This window comes from Paramisgurnus dabryanus, chromosome 13 (genome assembly GCF_030506205.2).
Source record: "Paramisgurnus dabryanus chromosome 13, PD_genome_1.1, whole genome shotgun sequence".
Classification (NCBI taxonomy): domain Eukaryota; kingdom Metazoa; phylum Chordata; class Actinopteri; order Cypriniformes; family Cobitidae; genus Paramisgurnus; species Paramisgurnus dabryanus.
In genome coordinates, this window is record NC_133349.1 from 17,703,466 (window position 1) to 17,728,804 (window position 25,339).

The following is a 25,339-nucleotide window of genomic DNA, read 5'->3' on the forward strand; positions in this document are numbered from 1 at the left end:
ATCCAAGCTCATTTTATTGGTACAAGCAATAACTGAGAATCACAAGTGAAATTATGGAGCCTGTTTACATTATGATTTTACAATGTTGTATGAGTGTGAAAATGAAGAACTTAAAAAAAGAAAGAAATCGAGCTGACCCACCTCTGAGACAGAGGAAGGTGAGGAAGTCTTCAGTTTTGGGTTTGCGTTTTGTAAGGTGGTTGAGCAGGGCAGCAGGGCTTGGGGGCATGACCTCCAGAATCTTCAGTGGGGTGGACGTGGGAGAACAGGGATGAGACTGAGCAAACTTCCTCTGGGCCTGTAATCTTGGCCTGATGTGACAAACAGAGAGAGATGGGGAGTTAGCAAAAGACATGGACTGTACATGGTTAAAAATACTGTACAACACAATGATTTGTTTTATAAATAAATAAAGGACTGTTAAACTGATATGTATTGGATATATGATTTCATTTGATGGCTCATGCTTTCTGGAAAGAGGCCAATAAGTTGTTCACAAACTAGATTATTCACTCCTGATGTTTTGCAGCTTCCCACCAACCCCAAACAAGCACTTATCAACATAAACCAGTCAAGACCAGATTGGAAATGTTTGTCTTTCCAGTTTGTCACTTCTAATTGATCAATGATACATAGAATGTAATTATGAATAACATCTAATTAAAGTAATCTGATATATCCCACCAAATTAAACTTGATCCCATATTTCTAAATTTAATCCAATTTTCCAATTGGGAATCTCAAAGAGAAAATAAGTTGGGTAAGGACAGTGAAGATCTCAGTAAACGTACCTCTTTCTGACAGGCCCCTCGATTGAATATTCACGACTGCAGTCTTTGCTTTGGGCTCCATGCTGTGTCCTGTCTGACTTACAGTTTCCAGCATACAGCCCAGATTTAGCTTTAGCTCCCGAACCATTTAAATGACCATTTGCGAATGAGCCTGGAAAAGGAGGTAAAGTTGTATGTTTAAACAAGACACAAGTAAAGAGGAAAACAATTTCCTTCACCCTTTAATTTTCTAATATTTCTAAGGCATTTAAATGTAAAAATGAATAAATGCACAGTAACAAAATCCACACTGTGCAGCTCTTTACATTCTTTAAAAATGGAAGATACACAGTACAGTATCCTGCCAAAATACATTTATCCATGGTAACTTTCAGTCATGTCAAATGGCCAAACATGAGTCTGTTAACTACAAATACAAAAAGTTATTGCTATTTGTAATTCTCCTGCCAAGTCTTACAGTAAATGTGTCATTTTATATAATAGGACCCAATAAAAACATCAGTTAGCCAAACACAAACTGCAGGGTTAATGCGTCATATATTGCAGTAAAATATTTTTATATTCAGACTGTATTTAATGGTAGGGAAATGTCTTGAAAATTTTAGATTTTGACAAATCCCTCATTGTTGGCTGCTGACGGAGACAGAAAAAAGCTCATAGCTCTGTTCATGCCCTTGACATTCACTGTTAGATGATGCAGTGCACCATACACAGACAGGCAGGTCATTAAGTTCACCCTATTACAGTGCGGTGATTTCGGCAGTGAGAACACAGCACAGCTTCGGCGAATAAAATCCGTACAGAGATGGTATTATTCAAGGCATAATTTACTTTGCTCACACATTTTCTGTGCAATAATGGCAGAACAATAATAATCCTAATGGATCATTGAGGGCCTGATGGAATAAAGAAAAGACCCACAATGCCGTGCCTGGAGTGTCGCAACTGGATGCAACCGCATGAGCTGAAATATCTAAGGTAGAATAACTCATCAAATATGCTGCCAGTGCAAAGTCACTTTAAAAACAGCTTACTGATTAGCTTACTTAAATTAAAGGGGACATTTCACAAGAGTTTTTTAAGATGTCAAGTAAATCTTTGGTGTTTGGAAGTTTTAGCTCAAAATATCATAAAGATAATTTATTATAACATGTTAAAATTGTCACTTTGTAGGTGTGGGCAAAAATGTGAAGTTTTGGCCGTGTCTTTTAACATGCAAATTATCTGATCTCTGCACTAAATGGCAGTGCCGGGGTTGGATAGTGCAGATTAAAGGGTGGTATTATCCCCTTCTGACATCACCAGGGGGCCAAATTTCAATGAGCTATTTTTTCACATGCTTGCAGAGAATGGTTAAAGTTACTGGGTTGATCTTATTCACATTTTCTAGATTGATAAAAGCACTGGGGACCCAATTATAGCACTTAAACATGGAAAAAGTTAAATTTTCATGGTATGTCCCCTTTAATAAGTACACATTATGATAAAACTATTCTGGGTAGTTGCATCATTGTTTTAGCTTAAAGGGGCCATGGCACAAGACTTTTTTAAGATGACAAATAAATCTTTGGTGTCCCCAGAGCACATATGTGAAGTTTTAGCTCAAAATGCCTTATAAATAATTTATTGTAGCATGTTAAAATTGCCACTTTGAAGATGTGTCCAAAAATGTGCCGTTTTGGGTGTGTCCTTTAAAATGCAAATGAATGTGCAAACACTGATCACAATGAAACTTAATTGTGCTGTGATTTTTTTTTCTCTCTCTCTCTCTCTCTCTCTCTCTCTCTCTCTCTCTCTCTCTCTCTCTCTTTTTCTCTGCACTAAATGGCAGTGCTGTGGTTGTATAGTGCAGATTAAGGGGTGGTATTATTATAATAAGAGCTCATTATGACATCATACGGAGAGCCAAATTTTAACTACCCATTTTTTCATGTGCTTCATGTGCAAGTTATTTGGCTGATCTTTTTCACATTTTCTATGTTGATAGAAGCACTGGGGACCCAATTATAGCACTTAAACATGGAAAAAGTCAGATTTACATGCCATGGCCCCTTTAAGAAAGAATTCTGCCTTACAAACCCAAGCGTGAGATAAAGGGGACTCAAAAAGAAAAAAACTAGAAAGATTCAAAGCAAATATGCATGTAGCAAGAAATGAGATATAAAATCTAATTAATATTTTTTTTACAAATTTTCTCTGAAATGTTTCAGGGACACCCAGAACTTCATATAGGCCCCCTGAGCACAGTTTGAAAACCCCTGGTCTAGAGTACCATGGACTACAGCACCATTAAAAAACAAACTCATTTTAAAGCAATCTACTATTAAAATCTAAAATCTGTGGATGATAACGGCATTTATGCATTTCTACCATTATTAGACTCACATCTGAAACCAACAAGAAGCATCATTACTACTTGATCAGCAGACAAAAACTTACCATTAACTAATCCAGTAGTGTTCTCCATTTTCCTCTTCTGAGCTCTCTTGAATTCTTTAAGGGAGAGGTAGAGCACCCTGCGCACCACCCTCTCTTCTGACCAAGGGATTCCATCATTATCATCCTGCAAACAAATACAAATACAGTTCATATAAAAAACCTAAAATAAAAAAATGCCCAAAAACATTTAAAACTTCTAGGTGGGTGTTTGCATAATTAAAACTGGCAAAAACTACTGCATTATATAACCAAATAAAAGCTTTAAAAACTGATGTTTGTGCCATTAAATATTTTACTTGGCTGCATCTTTATAATCTGAGCAATGTGCCAGCATTATGTCAAAAATGGCTTTTATTAGTCAATGTTCTAAAAGCAATCACACACTTTTATTGTTAACAAAACACTCCTCCAAAGATGTAAAGCATACATCTTCTGCACAAGGTCCGCATGAGATCCTCGCTTTTGCTGTCAACAATGTCAAAACAAGACTTTTATCCAATAATGATCTCTAATACACTGTTAAATCTCATCACTGTTAGTTGCCTCACCCTGTCAACAGCACTATAAGCAAAGTAAACTGTTAGGAATATGCAGGCAAACTGTTTTGCCATGTCCTGTAATCTAGGACTGCCAGTATATTAATCAGCAATGGGCTATTTATAAGGCGGACCACAGTACAGAGAGGTCAATATAGATTTTCAAAAATACTAACCAGATTAGTAATATTCACCTATTTAGCAGTTTTCTACATTCAAGTGAAATGAGGTAAGTGCATTAAGCCCTTTAACAACAGCTATATAGCACCGGCCAGGGGTGAAACACCAAAATGCTATTGAATCCTCCGTACATTGTGCAAATACACTATAAGCATAAAAGCACTGAAGCCTCTTGTAAAATTTTAAACACATACTAGAGGAATATAATGTCAACTTACAGACTCCTGTTACTACACTAGTTACTTTTTAGCAAAGAACAAGACAAGTTATAAGCCCATCCCCCCGTGACAGCAATGTGAAACGCTTGAGATGATTAGGACGATGTGAAGTGATTGACCCCGGCCTAGGCCCCCACGTGGCACACAAAGAAAGTGGCACTCTCTAGGGAAGTTCAAGTCGCCATGGAGACAGATTTACACAGGTCCATCACGACGGTCTCTCTGAAGGTCTCTATCAGGGTGAAGTCAAAACGATATGACATTTCATAAGCCAGAGGCAAGCTATATTATTTATGAGATTACACAAGCAGGGCAGCAAAAAAGTAGAAGCCACAATCATTGCATTGCCAGACAGGAAACAAATTCCTTCTCTAATAATAGATACAAAAGCACAAAACAACTCTATATTGCTCTATACTCTATATTTAAACTTACAATGCACAAAGCAGTTATCTGGGGATTTGCATAATTTCTGCAAGCATGATAAGATGTTTATTTAGTAGTTTATAAATCTATATTTGCTATATGAACCAATGTCTTTTAGTAAAAATCATCCTGATTCTTACAAGTGTGTGATAAAGCAGGTTTATATTACACTAGTGTTAAAGTGGCTTCTCAAAGCCTGTGCATTGCTGGAGTACAGCCACATACTCAATCTGTGGCCAAATTCACCATCCTTATGCCAGCAGGAGGTCCTCTGCCAAATCCAAAATGAAATTTTCTTGCTTGACGATTGGAAAATGACAGTTAAAGTGGTCACATGATGTGACTTCATGTTTTCCTTTGTCTTTGGTGTGAAAAAGTGTTGCTTGTGTTGTTTGTCACACTTTAATGTTTCAGATCATCAAACAAATACTGAACAAAAACAAATGAGAAAGAAATTGAGATCTAACAGTCTGGAAAATGTTATAAAGCCGTTTCTAAAGCTTTGGGACTCCAGTGAACCACAGTGAAAGCCATTATCTACAAATGGCAAAAAACATGGAACAGTGGTGAACCTTCCCAGGAGTGGCCGACCAACCAAAAGACCCACAACAACATCCAAAGAACTGCAGGACTCACTTGCCTCAGTTAAGATCAGTGTTCATGACTTCACCATAAGAAAGAGACAGGGCAAAAATGGCCTGCATTGCAGAGTATCAAGACGAAAACCCCTGCTGAGCATAAAGAACATAAAGGCTCATCTCAGTTTTGCCCGAAAAAATCTTGATGATCCTTTTGGGAAAACACTCTGTGGACTGACAAGAAAAAGTTGAACTTTTTGGAAGGTGTGTGTTCCATTATGTCTGGCGTAAAAGTAACACAGCATTTCAGTAAAGGAAATCATACCAACAGTAAAATATGCTGGTGGTAGTGTGATGGCCTGGGGCTGCTTTAGGACCTGGAAGACTTGCTGTGATTAATGGAACCATGAATTCTGCTGTCTACCAAAAAATCCTGAAAGACAATGTCCGGCCATCTGTTCGTGACCTCAAGCTGAAGTGAACTTGGGTTCTGCAGTAAGACAATGATCCAGAACACACCAGCAAGTCAACCTCTGAATGGCTGAACAAAAACAATATGAAGATTTTGCAGTGGTGTAGTCAAAGTCCTGACCTCAATCCTATTTAGATGCTGTGGCATGACCTTAAAAAGGCGGTTCATGCTCAAACTCTCCAGTGTTGCTGAATTACAACAATTCTGCAAAAATGAGTAGGCCAAAATTCCTCCACAAACTCATTGCAACTAGCTTGATTGCAGTTGTTGCAGCTAAGGGTGGCAAAACCAATTAATAGGTTTAGGGCCCAAGCACTTTTTCCACACAGGGCCATTCATTTAGAGACTACATATTGTGTTTACTTGTGTTATCTTTTGCTAATATGTAAATTTGTTTGATGATCTGAAATATTAAAGTGTGACAAACATGCAATAAAAAGAATCAGAAGGAAGCCAACACTTTTTAAATAAAAGCACTAATTGCATCTACCACATCATCAATTCCTTAAAATAAAATCTACTTCATATCCTCATACATGATTTTTGACAACATCTTTTTGTTATTTGTCTCGAGTTCTAAGAGTAGCAGTTCTCACAATTGCACCAGCAAATGTGTCTTAGCAGTGAGCTACTTTTTATTACACTGCCAGTAGCTCTGTCTATTATTGATAAAGGTGTATTGTGTCTGAATACACAAGGATAAGTCTATCACAGTATACACAAAGCAACTCTTTTAAGATAGCAACCTTAAACTGTGAAATTTGAAGATTTTAGTCCGACATGACGTTTATTTTTTATAATTTTATATACACTGTCAAGAAAAAGTATGTGAACCCGAATGAACTGGTTTTCTACAGTGATTTGCCATAAAATGTGATCTGATCCTCATCTAGGTCACAACAACAGACAAACACAATGTGCATAAGCTGACAACACGTAAATAATTCTAGTTAAAATGAATTAAAATGTATGGTTTAGTGATACTTTCATAAAAGTCCACTTAAACATTTTAAAATTTCTGTCCTTAAGACGCATCAGCTCTTATGAACCATACCTCGCAAGAAGGAGCTATTCCGCTTGTTCCACTCCATAAGGCAGAAAAGGGATACAAAACAATCCCAAAATGTTTAATACTGTAGCTACTCTTCCTAGAAGTGGGGGCACAGCCAAGATGACTCCTAGGGCACAACAAAGAATACTCATTGAAGTAAAGCAGAACTCACGAGTAACAGCTAAAGGCTTGAAGACATCATCTCTGTTCATGAGTCTGCCATACATAAGTCTTTGAACAGGCACAGCGCTTATGGCAGAACACCACGGGGGAAGCCGCTGCTCTACCGACAAACATTGCTGTGAGCCTGAAGTTGGCAAAAGAGCACCTTGGCAAACCCTAGTGCTACTGGGAAAATATTTTATGGACTGGTGAAACAAAAGTTGAATTGTTCTGGAAAAATACTATGGTGCAAAAAGGCCACAGCTTACCAACATCAAAACATCATCCCAACAGTGAAGTATGGTAGAGGGAAAATCATGATTTGGGCATGTTTGCTGCCTCAGGGCCTGGACCATTTGCCATCAACGAGGGGAAAATGAATTCCAAAGTTTAACCAAATATCCTATAATGTCAGGGTGGCTGTCTGCCAGTTGAAGCTCAGTAAGAGTTGGTTGATGCAGCAGGACGACGACCTTAAGCGTCGCAGTAAATCCACCACAGACTGGCTTAAGAAAAACAAAATGTACCTTTTAGAGTGGCCTAGTCAAACCTCAGAACTTAACCTGTGGAATGACCTCAAGCGAGTGATATACACCAGAAATCCTACAAATATATCGGAGTTAAATCGGTTTTGTAAAGGGGAATGGGCAGAAACTCCTTTTAAATGATGTGCAGGTCTGATTCAGAACTACTAAAAGTGCTTGTTCGAGTAATTGCTGCCAAAGGAGGTTCAACAGCTATTAAATCCAAGGGTTCACTTACATTTTCCTCCAGCACTGTGAATGTTTAATTGGTGTTTTCAAAAAAGACACAAGATACTAAAATTGTTTGTGTGTTGTCAGCTTATACACATTGTGTTTGTCTATTGTTGTGACCTAGATGAGGATCAGATCACATTCCTAGGGGTTCACATACCTTTTCTTGCTACTGTACCTTAAAGGGAATGTACACCCAAAAATTAAAATGATGTTATTATTTACTCAAACACAATATGATAAATGGTGGTTTTCTTTTCATTTGAACAACATGCCAGCTTCTATGACTGTTCATGGTGACTTTCATAATACTGGTTTATCCCACTGTGGAAGTAAATGGGTTCCGTCAACTGTGTGCTCACCATCGTTTATCAAAATATCTAATTTTGTGTTTAACAGAAGAGAGAAACTCATACAGGTTTAGCAAAACATGAGGGCAGCAAATTATGATAGAATTCGTTTTTTGAGTAAACAAACCCTTTCACTTTTAAGCATGTAAGGCAACAAGAAATCATAGTAGAGTGCAAATGGGAACTGGAAATGATCCAAGACAGATTTAATCCCACTTCACATACCCGGTCAACAGAGACCAACTAATGTGTGATTAGTCAATAACAGCCTGCTGTTTACCCACTCCATGAGTGATGTACAAGAATGTCTTGGTTAAATGTTTACATTCATTTTCTTTAATCCAGAGAGGGATCAAGACTCTGAATCAAGATCCAAGAGCACGCAAGTTGACGCCGCAACCAATCAAAAGTCAGAGAAATAATAGCGGAATAATAGGATGTAGGCCTGCTGCGCAGATTGAATTTTAGTCTGTGGGTTTCATTGACATACAGACAACTTCTTATAGCTTAATTAAACATGATGGCAAAGTAAATTTGTTCTTTATAGATTGCAAAAACTTTAATATCTACCTAAAGTTTTGCAAATGCTCTGACTTTTACCTCCCAATAGAAGTTAAGTCTAAAACCAGTTCTCCACACAGATCAAATTTAAACAGGTCTGCATGAACAGCGGGGCTCTGAGCCAACCTGCCAAACAGATCACATCTGACCTTGCTACCCATCTGTCTCTCACACACACAGCTGATACTACTAACGTTAAAAGAAGCAAGCTTGCATGAAAGAAAAATAGATCTGTTATTTACAAAAGGCAAACAAGCTGACATTAACATCACATTGGCTGGACTATCAGCACAGTACACACGGGCAGCTGATTGTAAATGAAGTGGCTTTCCGGCGCTCAAGAAAATTTTATGTGCGTATGCTTTTGCTCAAAGCTATTCAATGTCACACATCTTCTGCATCCACAAAAGTGACAAATAACCTGCTCTGGGTAATTTCTCCACTTCTAAAGAGCTTCAGAGAGACATTGGTAGAATTATAAAAAAAATATGAAAATGGATACAGATCTGCTTGCTTATACTTAATGTTACCAAAGAGTGACAACTAACAAAATGTGAATGGCAGTGCATGCTGTATTGGGAACCATCAAGAAATAAGAGCACATTAATTCTAATATGCAAAGTTCTGTGCAAAATGATGTTGCCTGCTACAAACAAAACCACTTTACACTTGCATTGAAAATAAACCATCCCAATGTACTTCAGTGGGCCTGCTTTTAAAACAAATTGACCCAGTACTCAATGGACTCCCTACAAGCCTGTGTGCAGCACCGCATCCTACATGTATGCCTATCAAGGACACTTTGTTTCCAGTGACAGCAGCCTCAACACATTTACCTGGTTGTGACGACAAATTGCTGCAGACAGAGCCAAGAAAGCGCAGACCCACCCAATGATAATCCCCGTCTCTTGTCGTGACAATAGCAGAATGCCAGTGGAAAACCTTACGGTTACATGATATGCACAATCTTCTCTCTCTCTTTCCATACTTACTGTATTATCAGCCAAAAACGGTGATGCCATAGGTGACAGTGACATTTAGTGAATTGGGATACAATAGCTGCAAATGGAGTCACCTTGCATTAATCTGCACCCAAGGTTTCATTCATTCAGTGACATGAGGAGCGAAGCTCTCGGTTATACGCTCGAAATATTGTAGGAAGTATGCTAACTTTATCAGACAGGCAGGCTGGGGAAATCAGACAGAAGCTCTATTTAGTGTGCTGTTGGTGAAGTGCAGCAGAACTGTGGTTCATACTGTAACCATACTGCAAGCCAAATGCAGCAATGCCTTCTCATCATAGGCGTTCAAACCTTTCAATACTAAAAAAGCCAATTGTGACAGTTAACAGCTTTATCTGTCAAGAAAACAAATTATAGAGCTGTTTAATCATTTGACAAAAAAGCCAAACACGTCTCTTTATAATAACAATCTCTTGACAATAACATTGGCATAATAATCACACCCTGTTCAGTGGGCCCATTCGAATACAGTGTGTCTCTATGGAGTTTGAGATGACTGCATCAATTAAAGCACAGCTGGACATGTCTGAGATGGAGGGATGAAGCAGCCATTACAAGCTGCCTGCAGTTTTTACATCATCCTTTGTTTTATTTCAGAACTGTAACACAGCCACAAAATTTCATTGCATGGATAAAGTGCAATAAGTGCAGTAGTAGCCTATGAGATATTAGGGGTTAGTTTCTTGGCTCATTTATCACCACAGCTGAATATTGTTCAATGATCTGATCATTGTTTAGAGTGTTAGAAAGATTTATACATAATGTCAGAAAAAAATTGCCAAAAACATAAAGAGCACATATTAGTGCATAATATTGGTACTAAAGAGTGTATTAGTATAGCCTGGCTCCGCCCTCCTACGTGCTTCCGCTTATTTTTCATTTCGCTTCAGCAGTACGTCTGGGATGGCTCTATAGAGTTTCGTTTTCTCCTGCAAAAATCTGCAGGACCAATCAGCGAACAGATGGGGGTGGCTAAGAACGATGACGTTGAGGTCGTGCGTCAGTTTGAGTTGTATTTCAGTAATGGTAGCGGAGAAAGACGTGAGAAAAGCTATTCGGTCCATTGTTGCAAAACTGCCGAATATACAGAAGTTAAAGCCGGAGCAAGAACCAGGTTTGCTAACTTTTGTTTGTCTGATTATTCTGACTTGTTGTTTCCGGACGGTTTCGGTGCATGATATACGTCACGACCACATGTTAGCGATTGGCTTTGGCAGATCCTGAGTGACTCTGGGCAGATCCAATAGTTTTAAACTTCAACAATGGACCCTCCTTAACGGAAGTAACGCTTTCCAATGGAGCCTGGCCAGACTCTCTGTACAAATGAAATGAATGTACGAGAGTCTGGTTATACCAGGCTAGTAGTACCTCACAGACACATAATTATTACCTCAAAGACACATATTAGTAGTTCAAAGGTACCAAATGTATACATATCTGTTCTTAAATGGTACATTTTAAGACCTTTTAAAGGGTACTACCCCAGTGAGAGCTTCGGATCATTTTTTAAATAAAAAATCTATATTGAATCCACTCGTTTGTACCCTAAAATGTTTTTTTTATAAGAAACACTATAGATCTAAACACTTACAACTTGTATAAAATAATTGTGATCATTTAATAGATGATAATAGAAAAAAATATCTAAATAATGTATATAATACAAGTTATAATATAATAGACTATAATCATTTTTGGGGTTTTCCAGACTATGGCAATACTAGACAACATACACTTGTTACTCAAAGATATTTTGAAGTGTCAGTGCGTTAAGCAAATGCAACCAATGGAGTAACCTTTACTACATATAATGCATTATTTATAGTGACAGGACTGCTATGCGGCAATATTAGTAAATAACACTAATGGCTAGGGATGTAACGATTCTGTCTGAAATCGATTCTAAATCGCAGAGATGCGATTATTTGTTTCATGCACAGCTTGTGCGTGTACTACGGCATTTGGTCAGTAAGTCCTTATCTATCTAAAATCATTATGAGGCAGAGTCGTTTATAACTTGCATTTAAAAAAGCAACACTCGTTAAATAAAAATGTATATTTATATTATATTTATAAAAACAAAATATTCTTTATTATCATGAAAATACCTGAAACAATTTGAAGAACAGCGTATAAATATTCCTGTAAACATTTCCTGGAATAGCGTTTGTAATGCTACTTCTTCTGTGGCACAAAGGGAGTTTCTGCACGAGAGCGCCCCCTGGTGTTCGAATGTGCCGGGATTTCGCCGTAATTCATTCAAATTCATTCATTGAGAAAACGCGCATTTGCACGATTAAAGGGATAGTTCGGCCAAAAATGATATTAAACCCATGATTTACTCACCCCCAAGCTGTCCGAGTTGCATATGTCCATCGTTTTTCAGACAAACACATTTTCGGATATTTTAGAAAATGTTTTAGATCTTTCAGTTGATTAAATGTAATGTTACGGGGTCCACCCATAGTCCACGACCTTCAAGTCCAAAAAAAGTGCGTCCATCCTTCACAAATTTAATCCAAACGGCTCCAGGATGATAAACAAAGGTCTTCTGAGGGTAATCCGCGCGGTGTTGTTGTAGAAATATCCATATTTAAAACTTTATTAACAAAAATAAATACCTTCCGGTAGCGCCGCCATCTAAGACTCATCTGTATTCAGGAGAGAGTTTTAGCGTAGTGTACGCACTTTTCTTAGTGAGGTATGACAAATTCAGAGGGCGGGGCACAGAGCAGCAGCAGAGTAGCCTCCGTACGCTGCGTAAGCTCTCATCCTGAATGCAGACACGACTAAGATGGCGGCGCTACCGGAAGGTATTTATTTTCGTTAATAAAGTTTTAAATATGGATATTTCTACAACAACACCGCACGGATTACCCTCAGAAGACCTTTGTTTATCATCCTGGAGCCGTTTGGATTTAATTTGTGAAGGATGGACGCACTTTTTTTAGGCCTTGAAGGTCGGGGACCCCGTAACATTACATTTAATCAACTGAAAGATCTAAAACATTTTCTAAAATATCCGAAAATGTGTTTGTCTGAAAAACGATGGACATATGCAACTCGGACAGCTTGGGGGTGAGTAAATCATGGGTTTAATATCATTTTTGGCCGAACTATCCCTTTAATGGTTACACCACTACTAATGGCAGAAAAGCTGTTGGAGTCAATCTATGCTAGTCTAAGGCACCACAAAAAGCTAAAATTATGATCACACTCTTAATTGGGATGAAACCTTCTAATTTTTTCTTAACAGCCAGGTTTCCTAACCATTAGACTTCCACACTGTCAGTAAAAAACTGTCACCTTTTCAAAAAGTACACCTTTGTTCCTAAAGAGCGCATAGTAGTACCTCAAAGGTACATATATTATAAACATATCTGTACCCTAATGGTACAATATTAGGACCGTTTTACTATGTATGCCTCGGTGACAGCTTTTGTATAATTGATTCCTGAGAGTGCACACTAATCATTCACAATTTTTTATTTTCTAGACTGGCTAAAACATTTAAAATGAACACTTGTATTATCCAGACTTTCTAGTGTTTGTAAACGCAGCTCTATACTAAACTGGGTCAGTGTTGCTCTGGCTTTAGTTCTCCATTACTGACGCCAAGGATGAGTATGAGGGAGCTAAACATATCAAATATCTCCGACTACTGAAGCCAAAGAAAATGAGTAGAACATAAGCCCACAGTTTAGATGTTCATTTCTGGCATGTGCAGCAGGCCTGTGGTCATTGTAAACACTTTGTGATATATATCTGCCAGTTTGTACTCTGTCGTCACATTAAATAGATTTGTTTTCGTATTGCTGGGCTTGAAAACATGACTTCTTGTAGCCTTCTGGATTTATACAGCCTATTTGATCCATTTACACAATACATTAACATTAGAGGAATCCACACTGTGAAGCATGTAAACTGTGACCTTATCTACAATGACTTAAAAACTCCTAAATAGAAAATTTCAGGATCCGATGACGTAATGGGAACGCTACTTAGTAAATACAGGCCACTTTACAATAGATAGCGATACCTATTCAACTGTGGCCTAGTCGTTAAGTCGTAATCTGAAATCTCTTAATCCCTGTGTTGATATAATATTCAAGAACATCCTGTTTGGCAAGACAGCAGAAAGAATGTAAAATATTTTCAGTCTCAATATGCAGAATGTGCTATTTATATTCAGTGCCCTAGTCTTTTCCTATCTTCACATCAAACTCTTGTTGATCTCAGCATTAACTGTTGTGTTTGTGCTGGTGCCCAAAAATGACTGAAGTGGGCTTGTGTGCTGATAAAACCGAGCTTGTCACCTCCTTCACATGTCTTTCTTTGCAACAGCTGTGTATGATCCACAGCACTGCATTGAATTACAGTGAATGCCAACTTAATTCAGAACTTAAAGCTCTATACAGAAAAGCTATCATTTATAGTCAAAATCATCATTTCCAGCCTCAGAGCTTGTACTTCTAGCTATTTGGGATTTTAAAATGAGAAAATCATTGTCAAAAAAACATAGTACAACTGGCAAAATATATATGCAAACAATGCAAAATAAAAGTCAGATTTCAGATGAAAAGTGTGTTAGCCTTGTAAAATTTTTTATCTTACATTTGAATGCTTTATTCAGTTGTTATTAAAGGAGACATTTCACAATACATGTTTTAGATTTCAAATAATTTTTTGGTGTCTCCAGAGTACATAAGTGAAGTTTTAGCTCATAATACCATAAAGATAATTTATTATAACATGTTAAAATTGCCACTTTTGCTGTGTTCAGACCAGCCGCAGTAGAGGCGTTAAGTGTGAGTAATTTCAATGTTAAGTCAATGTAAAGACGCGTTAACGCGTGTCTGGAGGTCTCGCGTGCGAATGAGGCATTTAGCACGGGCGCGGTAGGTGCGATTCCGCCTAGTTTGCGCGAATTGAGCTTTGCCGTGGCAAACGTGCGAGTTCAAAATTTTTAACTTTGGCAGAAAAACGTGCCACGTTAACCAATCAGGAGCTTGCTCTAGTAGTGAGGTGATTAAAGGAAGCGATCAGAGTGGCAGAAGCCCCTTCCATGATGCGAATTTCCGCATGAATCTCTCGATGATTAGAATTTCACGCGCGAATGAAGCGAGTAAACTCAAAGGGGCGGTTTCCCGGACAGGGATTAGACTAGTCCCAGACTAAAATAAATGTAAGAGATGTCCAAACTGAAAAAAAAAATGTGCACTGACATATCTTATAATACATCAGTGCCCTTTGTTTTGCCTCAAAATGCACACAAGTAATGTTTTAGTAAGAAATGCTTGTTAAAACTAGCTATATTTCCTATTAAAACTAAGGCCTAGTCCTGGTTTAAGTTAATCCCTGTCCAGGAAACTGCCCCAAAATGTTCAAGCGGTAAACTAGACGCAGTAGACGTGAATTTGAAGCCTCAAACGCGGTAGCCCCATTCATTCAATGGTACCAAACAGAGATAAAGTTAGAAGTGACCAAACACATCAATGTTTTTCCTATTTAAGACTAAGTATGGTGGCACAAAATAAAACGTAGCGCTTTTCTAAGTGGATTTAAAGGTGACATAGAATGATTGAACTGGGTATTTATGCTTGTTCTGTGATGTGACATGTAGACAAAATTTTTTTGTTTGGGTCTGTAATGCCTCAGAAGCTTCCTAAAAACCTCTCTCAGATAGCTCTATTAGGGTAGGGGATTTTAAACAAGTGGTTTTGCACCTATTTGGCTCCCCCTACTGGCTTGACTTGCAATCTCATTACTGATTGGCTGACTTTGCTGCCACTCAAAAAATTTAGCCAATTATTTTAAAGTGGAGGGGCAGTTAGATGCCTGTGATGTCATAAGCATCAGTTTTTCAGATTGGGCTCTTTTCTGGCTGACATTTCTAAAAGAGGCATTTCTATGAGACTGAGATGTTTAGCATGTCTAGCACTTTTTGTATGTTTGTGAATGTGGTTAGACTTATTCAACAAAGACAAGGTAAAAATGTTTTTTTATTCTCTGTCCCCTTTAAAAGGGTTACTATATTGTATGGCGGAATAGCACTTTTGGGAGTACTTCGACTCGGTGCAGTAACACTCTCCCTCTCCCATTATGAAAGGGAGAAGGGGAGCGGATTTTTCAGGCGAGTCGAAGTACTCCCAAAAGTGCTGTTCCGCCATAAAATATAGTTCCTCTTTTAAATCCGCTTAGGAAAGCGCTACGTTTTATTTTGTGCCACCATATTTGCTCTTATAACTACTCGTCTTTAATAGGAAAAACGTTGATGTGTTTGGTCACTTCTAACTTTATCTCTGTTTGGTACCATTAAATGAATGGGGCTAAGCTAAATGCTATCGAAGTGTCGCAGCGCGCCCCAGCACTTACGTGCACACACTAAGATGATAGAGGGATGTATCAACTCTTCTTAGTTAAGGTAATAACATAGTTTAATATGGAAAATGGATAGACTATTCCTTTAAAGGGTACTGCCTCGGTGACAGCTTTTATACCTTTATTTTTGACAGTGTGCTAACATCACAAGGAAAGCCAAATTTCAATGACCTATTTTTTCACATGCTTGCAGAGAATGGTTTACCAGAACTAAGTTACTGGGTTGATCTTTTTCACATTTTCGAGGTTGATATGAGCACTGGGGAACCAATTATTGCACTTAAACATGGAAAAAGTCAGATTTTCATGATATGTCCATTTAAAACAAGCTGTTACATATTAAACTAAATGTGTTTAGAAAAAACTGCTATTAGATAATCAAATATATTAGGGTAAAATTACATTAATGTGAGGTTATGAGGTTATATGACAATCATTTATGCATTTATCTTAACCCAACACATTGCATCTCTGCATTTTCCTTTCTTTTTTCTTAAACAAATCTGTCATTTTTCATCTGCTTTGAATGTAAGGCAAAGTATGACTTAATTTCCCAACATACACTGAGATAGCTGCACCCTTATCTAATATGCCTAAAGTGCATAGGCCTTCTATGGCTAAAAATAAAGGTTCCTGAAAAGTTTTTGTCACGCGATATAAAAACAGTTCACATTTACAGAACCTTTCTGTTCCACAGAATATTCTACAGACTATAAAATGGGAAATCTTTCTATGGGAACCCAAAATGGTTCTTCAAAATGGTTCTGGCACTGTGGCAAAGAGCACTTTCATCACTCTCTAAAGAATGTATATAACTAAAAAGTACTGGTAAAATTAGGCACGAACGAATGTTAACCCTTTCCAACCAATCGGAGGTAAGATATAGTTTTCATCTGCCTTTACTACAAAATAAACATCCACCACGATTAAATAAGCAAGTTACAGTGACATTGAAAGCCAGCCGCATACTGACACGGCAAACACACACACGTCCACAAAGTGAGCACGAGCAGCCGACCGACACGCATCGACCAAAGCAAAGCAATCTGACAAAACTGGCAGTAAATATCAACATAACATGACACAGACTCCGGAAATGCGAACTGTATCATGGGACACCTCACAAAACCTAAACCATTATTCAGGTCAACAGCAAGATTTATATCGGTCAGTCTGTCCTTAACCCCAAATTCAAAGTCGACCACATAAGCTGTTTCCTAAAGTGGTCATTTTTAACATTTGACCCAATTCTGTCATCAAAACTGATGCCAACTCTGCACGGGGGACAATGAAGATGTGATTAATGCAGTTTAAACTGGTCTACTGAAGCAGCTCGCGCTGAATGCCATGCGCACGCAGCGTATTATTAACACGATCAAATGTCAAATTTTCACTTACAAATTTCTTTTGAATGATATTTCTCTTCGGCCTTTCCCTAGTCATTTTGCTCTCCAGCTTGAATTCATTAAATGTCAGACGGCCACATCAATTCAGCTTTAAGATATCCGTTGTTGTAGCACGTGATTATTTAAATCCCTGGTAGCAATATGTCGAGGTAGGCAGAGAATGTTATCCCGGTCGGCGTATAGCTTCTCGTTTTCACACCCAAAAAACGAAGGAGGAAACAACCCAAATCTATAGATCCAGGTCGATTACAAAGAGCATATGCAAAAAACACAACGGCAACATATCCGCTGAAATTAGCTGAGGCGATCTTCCATTGGAAAGCTGAAACGGCGTATTGTCAGTTCTCCCCGCACGACGATCATTCTCGCAGTCAAAATAAAAGCCAGCATTTGGCTTCTATCGTCGTAGGTTGTAACGTGTCGGTTGTTGTTACATTATGCAGGTGCTGAAAAGTCAAACACACCGAATCGGAAAATCTGCAGTTGGGTTTTGGCTGCCGCTGTGCTCCTTCATATTGTGTGTGAACTCAATTGCACCGATGTTAATGCGACCTAGTGGCGTCTTTCATAGGAGGGTCCGTCCTATCATTCACGGTGAGCAAGTTTAGCGGTACATTTGAAAGGGCTGCCACGACTCTTTCCACAAATCTTTCTTCAGTGCCTTTTTATCTTTTTCCCAAATACCTAAAATGATGTTTTGTTAATCTAATTTAATAAATTAATCTAATTAATACCTTGTTATAATGTAATATGCTATTATAGTAGATTATTGGCCTGGTTTTTGCTGAGACATGGAATGACAAAACAGATTCAATTATTTATTGATTATGTTATGAATTAGTATAACATATAAAATGCTAAAAATAAACATACACAAATTTGTTACAAATGACATAAAAACGTATATATATATTTTTTCTGATTTCCCTGACTGGTTATGTTAAATACGTTCAAAATAATACGAATAATAATAAAGTTGCTAAAAATTGTTTAAATCCATGTCCCAGAATGCACTGTTCTGTGCCAATGTTGGTAAAACGAAATCAATGAGTCTTTAAGGATTATAGCAAACCCCACTCTGTGATAATCCACAGATTATTTCTAAAAATAAACCTACTCATCAACAATGCCAAGGCTATATGGAAATGAAACCTATTAGATCATTTCCTGTCTATTGTAAGCTATAATGATTGTAATTCATTTATATGAGATGACGAAAACATTTTTAAAAGTCAAAAGTAATCATTTGTGTTACCTTAAAGGTGCAATGTGTAACGTTTTGAAGGATATCTTGACAGAAATACAATGCAAAACTATATTATCAGTGGTGTAATAATCTCTTTGCAATCTCATCCACTAGATGCTACTAAAGTTTACACACACCACCTTTGAGTTTACAGATCTCTCAGTTGTATTGTATTTTCAAACAATTGGAATATTTTATTTTTTATTTTTGTTAAAATAAATGTAGGCTTATAAAGACTGGGAGCAGTTGAGGCCCAGTCTTTAGAGAGTCGGCTTGTGACCTGAAGGTCACAGGTTTGACCCTTACGGCCACCAGATTGCGACTGAGGTGCCCTTGAGTATTGACCGATATGAATTTTTCAGTGCCGATGCCGATTTTTGTTTCATCAGCCTTAACCGATGACCAATACAGGCTGCTGATTTATTTGGAGCGGATACTGCTTTTGCTCACTAAATTTACATCATAAAAATGATGTAAAAAATGGCATGTTGTTAAAAAGAGATGTTATTAGTTTGGACAGTTCTTACATTTATTTTAGTCTAGGACTAGTCTAATCCCTGTCCGGGAAACCGCCCCATAGAGATGAGAAATAAAACCCCGCTTTGTTCAGCTATGATCAGCTGTTAAGCCGAGCTTTCGATGTTGTCATGGAAAGGTTGGTTGTTTTTAGTCACGTGACCTGCAATCGCTTGCGGCTTCCAGCACTCTGTCTGTAAATAATGCCGGAAAAAAAACGGCAAACACGGAAGCCGATACACATAAAACTAGCAAATATTGTCCTGATATATCGGCCGGACGATATATTGGTCTATCACTACCCTTGAGCAATGTATATTTCCCCAAATTGTTTCCCAGGTGCTGCAGTGATCATTGCCTATTGCTCTGGGTGTGCTTGTGTTCACTACTCAATGTGATGGGTTAAATGCTGAGGTCACATTTCAAGTATGGGCTACCTTACTTGACAATCATTTCAGTGGAAAAAAAGAAGATGGGAATGTGGGATATTCTGGTAGTTTTGTTGCAAGATGTGCAAACATCTGTTCTTGGTCTTTCTACCAGGAAACACACAAGAAATGTTATCATTCAGTCAGTGCCTGGGGTCAGATAGGCCTCTTTAATTGGAACGGGTTTAAAAATAACCACAAAAGTATCAGGGGTATATCAGAGCACAAGTGCTTATTTCATTACAGCTGAAACATTGGGTCAGATATGTAAATGGCAAGGACAGGAAAAACAAGCTAAAGGCATGCCTTGCTAATAATATTTACATGTAAATAGTTATTTTGATATAACTCTAAAGCTCTTAGAGATGAATGATTAGATACATTTTTTAACAAAATGTCACACTTTATTACTATTTAAACTTAAATACTTAACACAGCTATCAGTTATTGAATTCTTAAGCATAGGTGACTCTATGCATTTACCTGTTTACGCCGTTTCCTCATCCATTGAGTTTGAAAAAGAGGAACATGTGAGTTTTACTACCCTTTGTTTTGCTGAATCACATGAGTATGTAAATCTCCAAATAATAGCTTATCCTGAATATTCTTATGGTTATTAGTGGAAAAACAGGGTTTTAAGTAGACTTTGAAGGCTGTTATTCACTCATAATGGGCCACCCTGTTGGCAGAGGAATCAATTAATCACTTTAAAACATGCCTGTCCCTGGAGCCAGTGTTAGAGATGTAGGCTAATTGTGAAGCACTAGACATCGAAGGGAAGTGCTTAGAAGAAACAAAGATTTTGGTTGATTGCCAAGCAAAGTACATTTCAGAAAAGTAGTTTTTATAAACAAAAGACAGGACACAATTAAAGTTGCTAGAGATTGTTCTCCTTTGGTAGATGTCTGATTGAACTGCAAGTTAAAAAAAAAGGCATTTTACTTAAAGGTTCTGTAAAATCTCAGATTATGATAGAAAAATGGCTAGAAATCATGCTGAAATTGTTGTTTAAGACCTTTACTCTAGCAATCCTTTGCCAGCTTTAGCAGATGGACTTTTGAGTATTGACTGTGAATGCAGTGAGCATCATCAGATTAGAGAAGCAAATCCTGAAAACACAGGTTTGGAACAATGTATGCCATCTTTGCCAGTTAAGACAAATTATTCTAGCATTCTGTACTGGTATTGAACGCATGATTATGTATATGCCCATGTGACGAACATTCAGTCAATACGCAATAAATTAAATAAATAGGTTGGTTGATTTCTGAAGCTGAACCTCTACACATAGATTTCAGAACAGATGGAGGCCACGGGAAAGCTGGAAGGCTGCTGGAGCCAACAATAACCATCTCCTAACTGTATTGGAATTAATGCAATGCATCTTATTACTGCCAAAGCCTGCAATATAGTTTGTGCCCTTAAATGCCATTGTTCTATTACTTTCCAACCACGGCACTGTCATTAAGTGCAGAGATCGGCTCATTTGCATTTAAAAGAACACATCCAAAATGGCACTTTTTTGCACACAATTTCATCATGTTATAATAAATTATCTATATGGTATTTTGAGATAGAACTTCGCATACGAACTCTGAGGACACCAAAGATTTATTTGACATCTTAAAAAAGTCTTCGAGACCCTGCCAGGTCAGGTGGCCTTTCTGTGGGGAGTTTGCAGGTTCTCCCAACAGGCCAAAAACATGCAAGCTAGGCAAATTTGTGATATCAAATTGTCCCTCCCTCAACCTGGGTCTGAATAAACTTGTGTATGAATTAACCAGTTCTCTCTCGCCATGAATATAGCCATAGATGCTGGAAGGGCGTAAAGAATAAAAGAAAGAAATAAATGTCTCCTTTAAATTATTTTTTTTATGTTGGATATAATTTCTGGGCTTCTAACGCCCCCTTCTGGTTATTTATGAGACTGCGACATTAATGGAAACGAAAGGGGTATTTCGGTGGGGGTTTTTTGTTATTGACTGGACTTTAACACTGTTAAGGACTGGACTGTAACACAAGAGGTGAGAAAGTAAAGCGTAACGTATTACTTTTAATATATTATCATTAAAATGTATTCGTTTTGTTTACGCGAAAAACAACTTTTATTTACATTGGTTATTTTTTTTCAAAGGCTATGGAGAAACCATGCATTTTGGCCACCACTCCCGGAGAAAATGGAAGCATCAATCGGTGTTTTGCGCCTTGTATTGAGAAACACTTCACTATAGTACCATATGAGAAATTTGTTTTGCAGAAAGAGGACTTCGCTGACAAAATCCAGGCACTGTTTGTTTGGGGTGTAACAATAAATGTTGATCGCAATCTGTTACAGTCCTTACCTAACCTCAAAGTTGTAGTAAACGGTGGGGTTGGAGTTGATCATCTTGATATTTCTCTTATCAATAGCTTTGGAGTCAAAGTTTCCAACACTCCTCACGTGGTGGACAATGCCACTGCAGATATTGGCATGGGTTTAATGTTAGCGTCTGCACGAAAGATTGTTGAGGGTGAGAGCTGTATTTTTCTTCATTGTTTATGCTGTATTTCCTCATTCTGGTATCATTGTAAAATTAAATTTTACATTGTGATATTATTTTATCTATACAGGACATATTTTTAGTAGGTTTCGGGAAACTGATGATTTGACAACGATATCCTTGGGCACTGACGTTAGTGGAGCCACCCTTGGCATAGTTGGCATGGGTAAAATTGGATACAAAGTAGCTAGGAGAGCTCAAGGGTTTGAGATGAAAATCCTTTACCACAATAGGAATCGAAGGTCTATCGGCTGTACTTTAATTTACTTGGTCACTAGTTTTTTAATTCATTTGTTTATCATTTTTTTACCTTCTTGGACATAACTTTTGTTGCTCTTTTAAATGACTTTAGGAAATATGAACGGAGAGCATATCCAAGAATTATACTGGTAGTTGCAAATAGTTAATCAAAAGTGGACAATAATTAATCCTGTTTTTTTTTCTTTTCATTCAGGACAGAGAGTGAAGAAAGAGCAGTTGGGGCCACATATTGTGAAAGTATGGAAGAGTTGTTGCGGAGGTCAGACTTTGTCATGGTGGTAGTCGATCTAAACCCTCAGACACACAAGCTGATTGGTGCCAAAGAGCTTGCATTAATGAAACCCAGCGCAACCCTTATCAACATTAGCAGAGGTAACATAATTGTCTCTAGCAATGCCATGCAGTCCAATTAAAGAAAGCCCTGTTTAAAAATGTAACAAATGCAGAAGTGATTCTGATTTTTGCTTTAAATATATAACAGGACATATAAATATTTAAGCAAAATTAGACATGCCTTTAAATTAAAACTACACCGTTTTTCAGTTTTTTACTATGTTCTTAACTCAACTTGGATGAATTAATACATACCTATCTGTTTTCAATGCATGCACTTTTAATCTTTGTACAGCGCCTCGTGAATTTATAAGCATGAAGCCTAGCCCCATTCATTCCTATGGCTCCAAACAGGGATGAATTTAGAAGCCACCAAACACTTCCATGTTTTCCCTATTTAAAGACTGTTACATGAGTGGTTACACGAGTAAGTATGGTGGCACAAAATAAAACTTTTGTTTGGAGCCATAGGAATGAATGGGGCTAGGCTAAATGCTAACACATTCACGAAGTGCTGTACAAAGATTAAAAGTGCATTCATTGAAAAAAGATAGGTATGTATTAATACATTTAAGTTGAGGTAAGAGCATAGTAAAATATTGAAAAACGGTGTAGTTTTCCTTTAACAATATGAATGTATTCATGCCCAGTTTATAAATATATTTTACTGTTTTAGGTTTGGTTGTGGAACAAGACGCTTTAGTGGATGCTCTGCAAAAGAAAGCGATACGAGCCGCAGCATTAGATGTTACTTATCCTGAGCCACTGCCTAGGTTTGCTTTCATTTAATTACACTTTGTATAAAGTATACAGACTGTATATTTGCAAGCCATCCTGCATTAAAGGTGCTCTAAGCGAATTGAAGCGTTTTAGACCATAAAACATTTTTTGTTACATACCGGAAACATCTCCTCACTATCTGCTTGCTGCCTGTCCGCTGATCAAACTGTAAAAAAACGCGATCTCTGTAGACAGCCCAGGCTTCACAAACGGCAATATCAACAAATGGCCAAACCTAGCATCACAAAACAAAACAAAGTATTCCAGCCAATAAACGACAAGAAGGATTTTGGGGTGGGGGTTGGGCGCGTTCATGAAAGCACGGAAGGGAGGGGGAGGGGGAGGATTTAGCTACGCTCTGTCTGTTTGAAAACAGTTCAAACATCAACAGGAAGTGACGTCGCACATTATTTGCTTAGAGCGCCTTTAAGTGCATCACTGTTGTATTATTGATATATATCCAACGCTAAAAAAACGTTTCCACTGATTATTCAGAATGATATCTGTTGAGACCGATTAACTTGCATTAACTAAATTCTGAAAATTACATTTTCTGTATGTTGTTTTTCATATAATACCCATTAATATTGAACGTAGTGATGTTTCTTTACCGTTTCTATGCACACAGCTGAAAATGTTTGCATACTTGTGTTCTCTTTTGAGTGTGAAAAATTGCTTTTATCGTTCAATATGATTATTTCCAGATATACCGTTGCTTTTTTATGATTAAAGATACTATTCTATGTGTCATACAGGGACCATCCCCTGCTGTCCTTCCCAAATGTCATCGTCATGCCCCACTTTGGAACCCACACTATGGAAACAAGACAGGTTATGGTGGAGAGGATGGTGACCAATGCCTTGGCTGCTCTCAATGGAGACCAGCTTCCTGACGAAGTCAAGGCATAGGGGCAGATCACAGAGCCATTTTTCCATTTTTATTTAAAGCAAAACAAAAACACTACTGATTTTATTTTATTATTATAAAACTGAAAAAAAGAATATATATACTTTTCTACTTTTCTTAGTAAAATCATAAAATGTATACTGATCCTGCTATGAAAAATTACTCTAAAAATAAACTCAACCCTTCAGTAAAGAAAATACAGTGTTTTTTCTTTAAATTCCAGCTTGTTTATTATGTCTATTGTGAATATTAGCCTACATTTTAATTATTTGTTTGATACTTTGTGACCTTTTGCATCACTTGTCAATCTTTCTGGTTTCATAACGTTTTTATTTCCTCTTGCCAATATTTTCGTCACTTTTTTTGTTGTCAACCAGCGAAAAATTTAACTTCTGAAATGCTTAGTGATGTTTCTGAAAAGCAATGGACAATTAATAAATGGTCAGCCTCAGTGTATAATGTTGCTTTTGTTCGTTTTTGCATTGTGAACATAGGTAACCATAAATCTGAGTGGACATCCATGACATGTGGAGTCCCGCAGGGCTCAATTCTGGCACCGCTTCTGTTAAATCTGTAAATGCTCCCACTTGGTCAAATAAAAAAAGGACCAAATTGCTTACCACAGCTATGCAGATGACACCCAGATATACTTAGCCCTGTCACCCAATGACTAGAGCCCCATTGACTCTCTATGTAAATGCATTGATGAAATTAACAGTTGGACGTATCAAAAATTTTCCCCAGTTAAACATTCATTGTATTTGGAAATAAAGATGAAGGTTAACACACACCTTGACTCTAGGGGTCTAAAGACACAAAATAAAGTCAGAAATCTTGGTGTAATTTTAGAGTCTAACCTGTGTCTGAATAAACTTGTGTATGAATTAACCAGTTCTCTCTCGCCATGAATATAGCCTTAGATGCTGGAATGGCGTAAAGAATAAAATAAAGAAAGTAATGTCTCCTTTTAATGACTTGGTTTTTTGAAAAAAATAATAAA

General features: G+C 37.6%; 2 protein-coding genes across 2 annotated transcripts in view; one reads left to right on the forward strand and one right to left on the reverse strand.

Moving 5' to 3' along the window:
- The window catches only part of jarid2a (jumonji and AT-rich interaction domain containing 2a), a 46,568-nt gene extending 28,680 nt beyond the window's left edge, over positions 1–17,888 (reverse strand). The window contains exons 1-4 of the mRNA XM_065260917.2: positions 17,321–17,888; positions 3,231–3,354; positions 792–942; positions 142–311 (exon numbers count right to left, since the gene is read on the reverse strand). Coding sequence (XP_065116989.1) covers positions 142–311; positions 792–942; positions 3,231–3,354; positions 17,321–17,365 — 490 coding nt within the window. The 5' untranslated portion in view covers positions 17,366–17,888. The remainder of the gene's footprint in view (positions 1–141; positions 312–791; positions 943–3,230; positions 3,355–17,320) is intronic.
- Positions 17,889–21,418: 3,530 nt separating this feature from the next.
- LOC135743288 (glyoxylate/hydroxypyruvate reductase B) lies at positions 21,419–25,283 on the forward strand. Its single transcript, XM_065260923.2, has 6 exons — positions 21,419–21,542; positions 21,653–22,028; positions 22,129–22,300; positions 22,513–22,691; positions 23,329–23,425; positions 24,188–25,283. The coding sequence occupies exons 2-6, from the start codon at positions 21,656–21,658 to the stop codon at positions 24,339–24,341; spliced, it is 975 nt and encodes a 324-aa protein (XP_065116995.1). The 5' UTR covers positions 21,419–21,542; positions 21,653–21,655; the 3' UTR covers positions 24,342–25,283.
- The last annotated feature ends 56 nt before the right edge of the window (positions 25,284–25,339 follow it).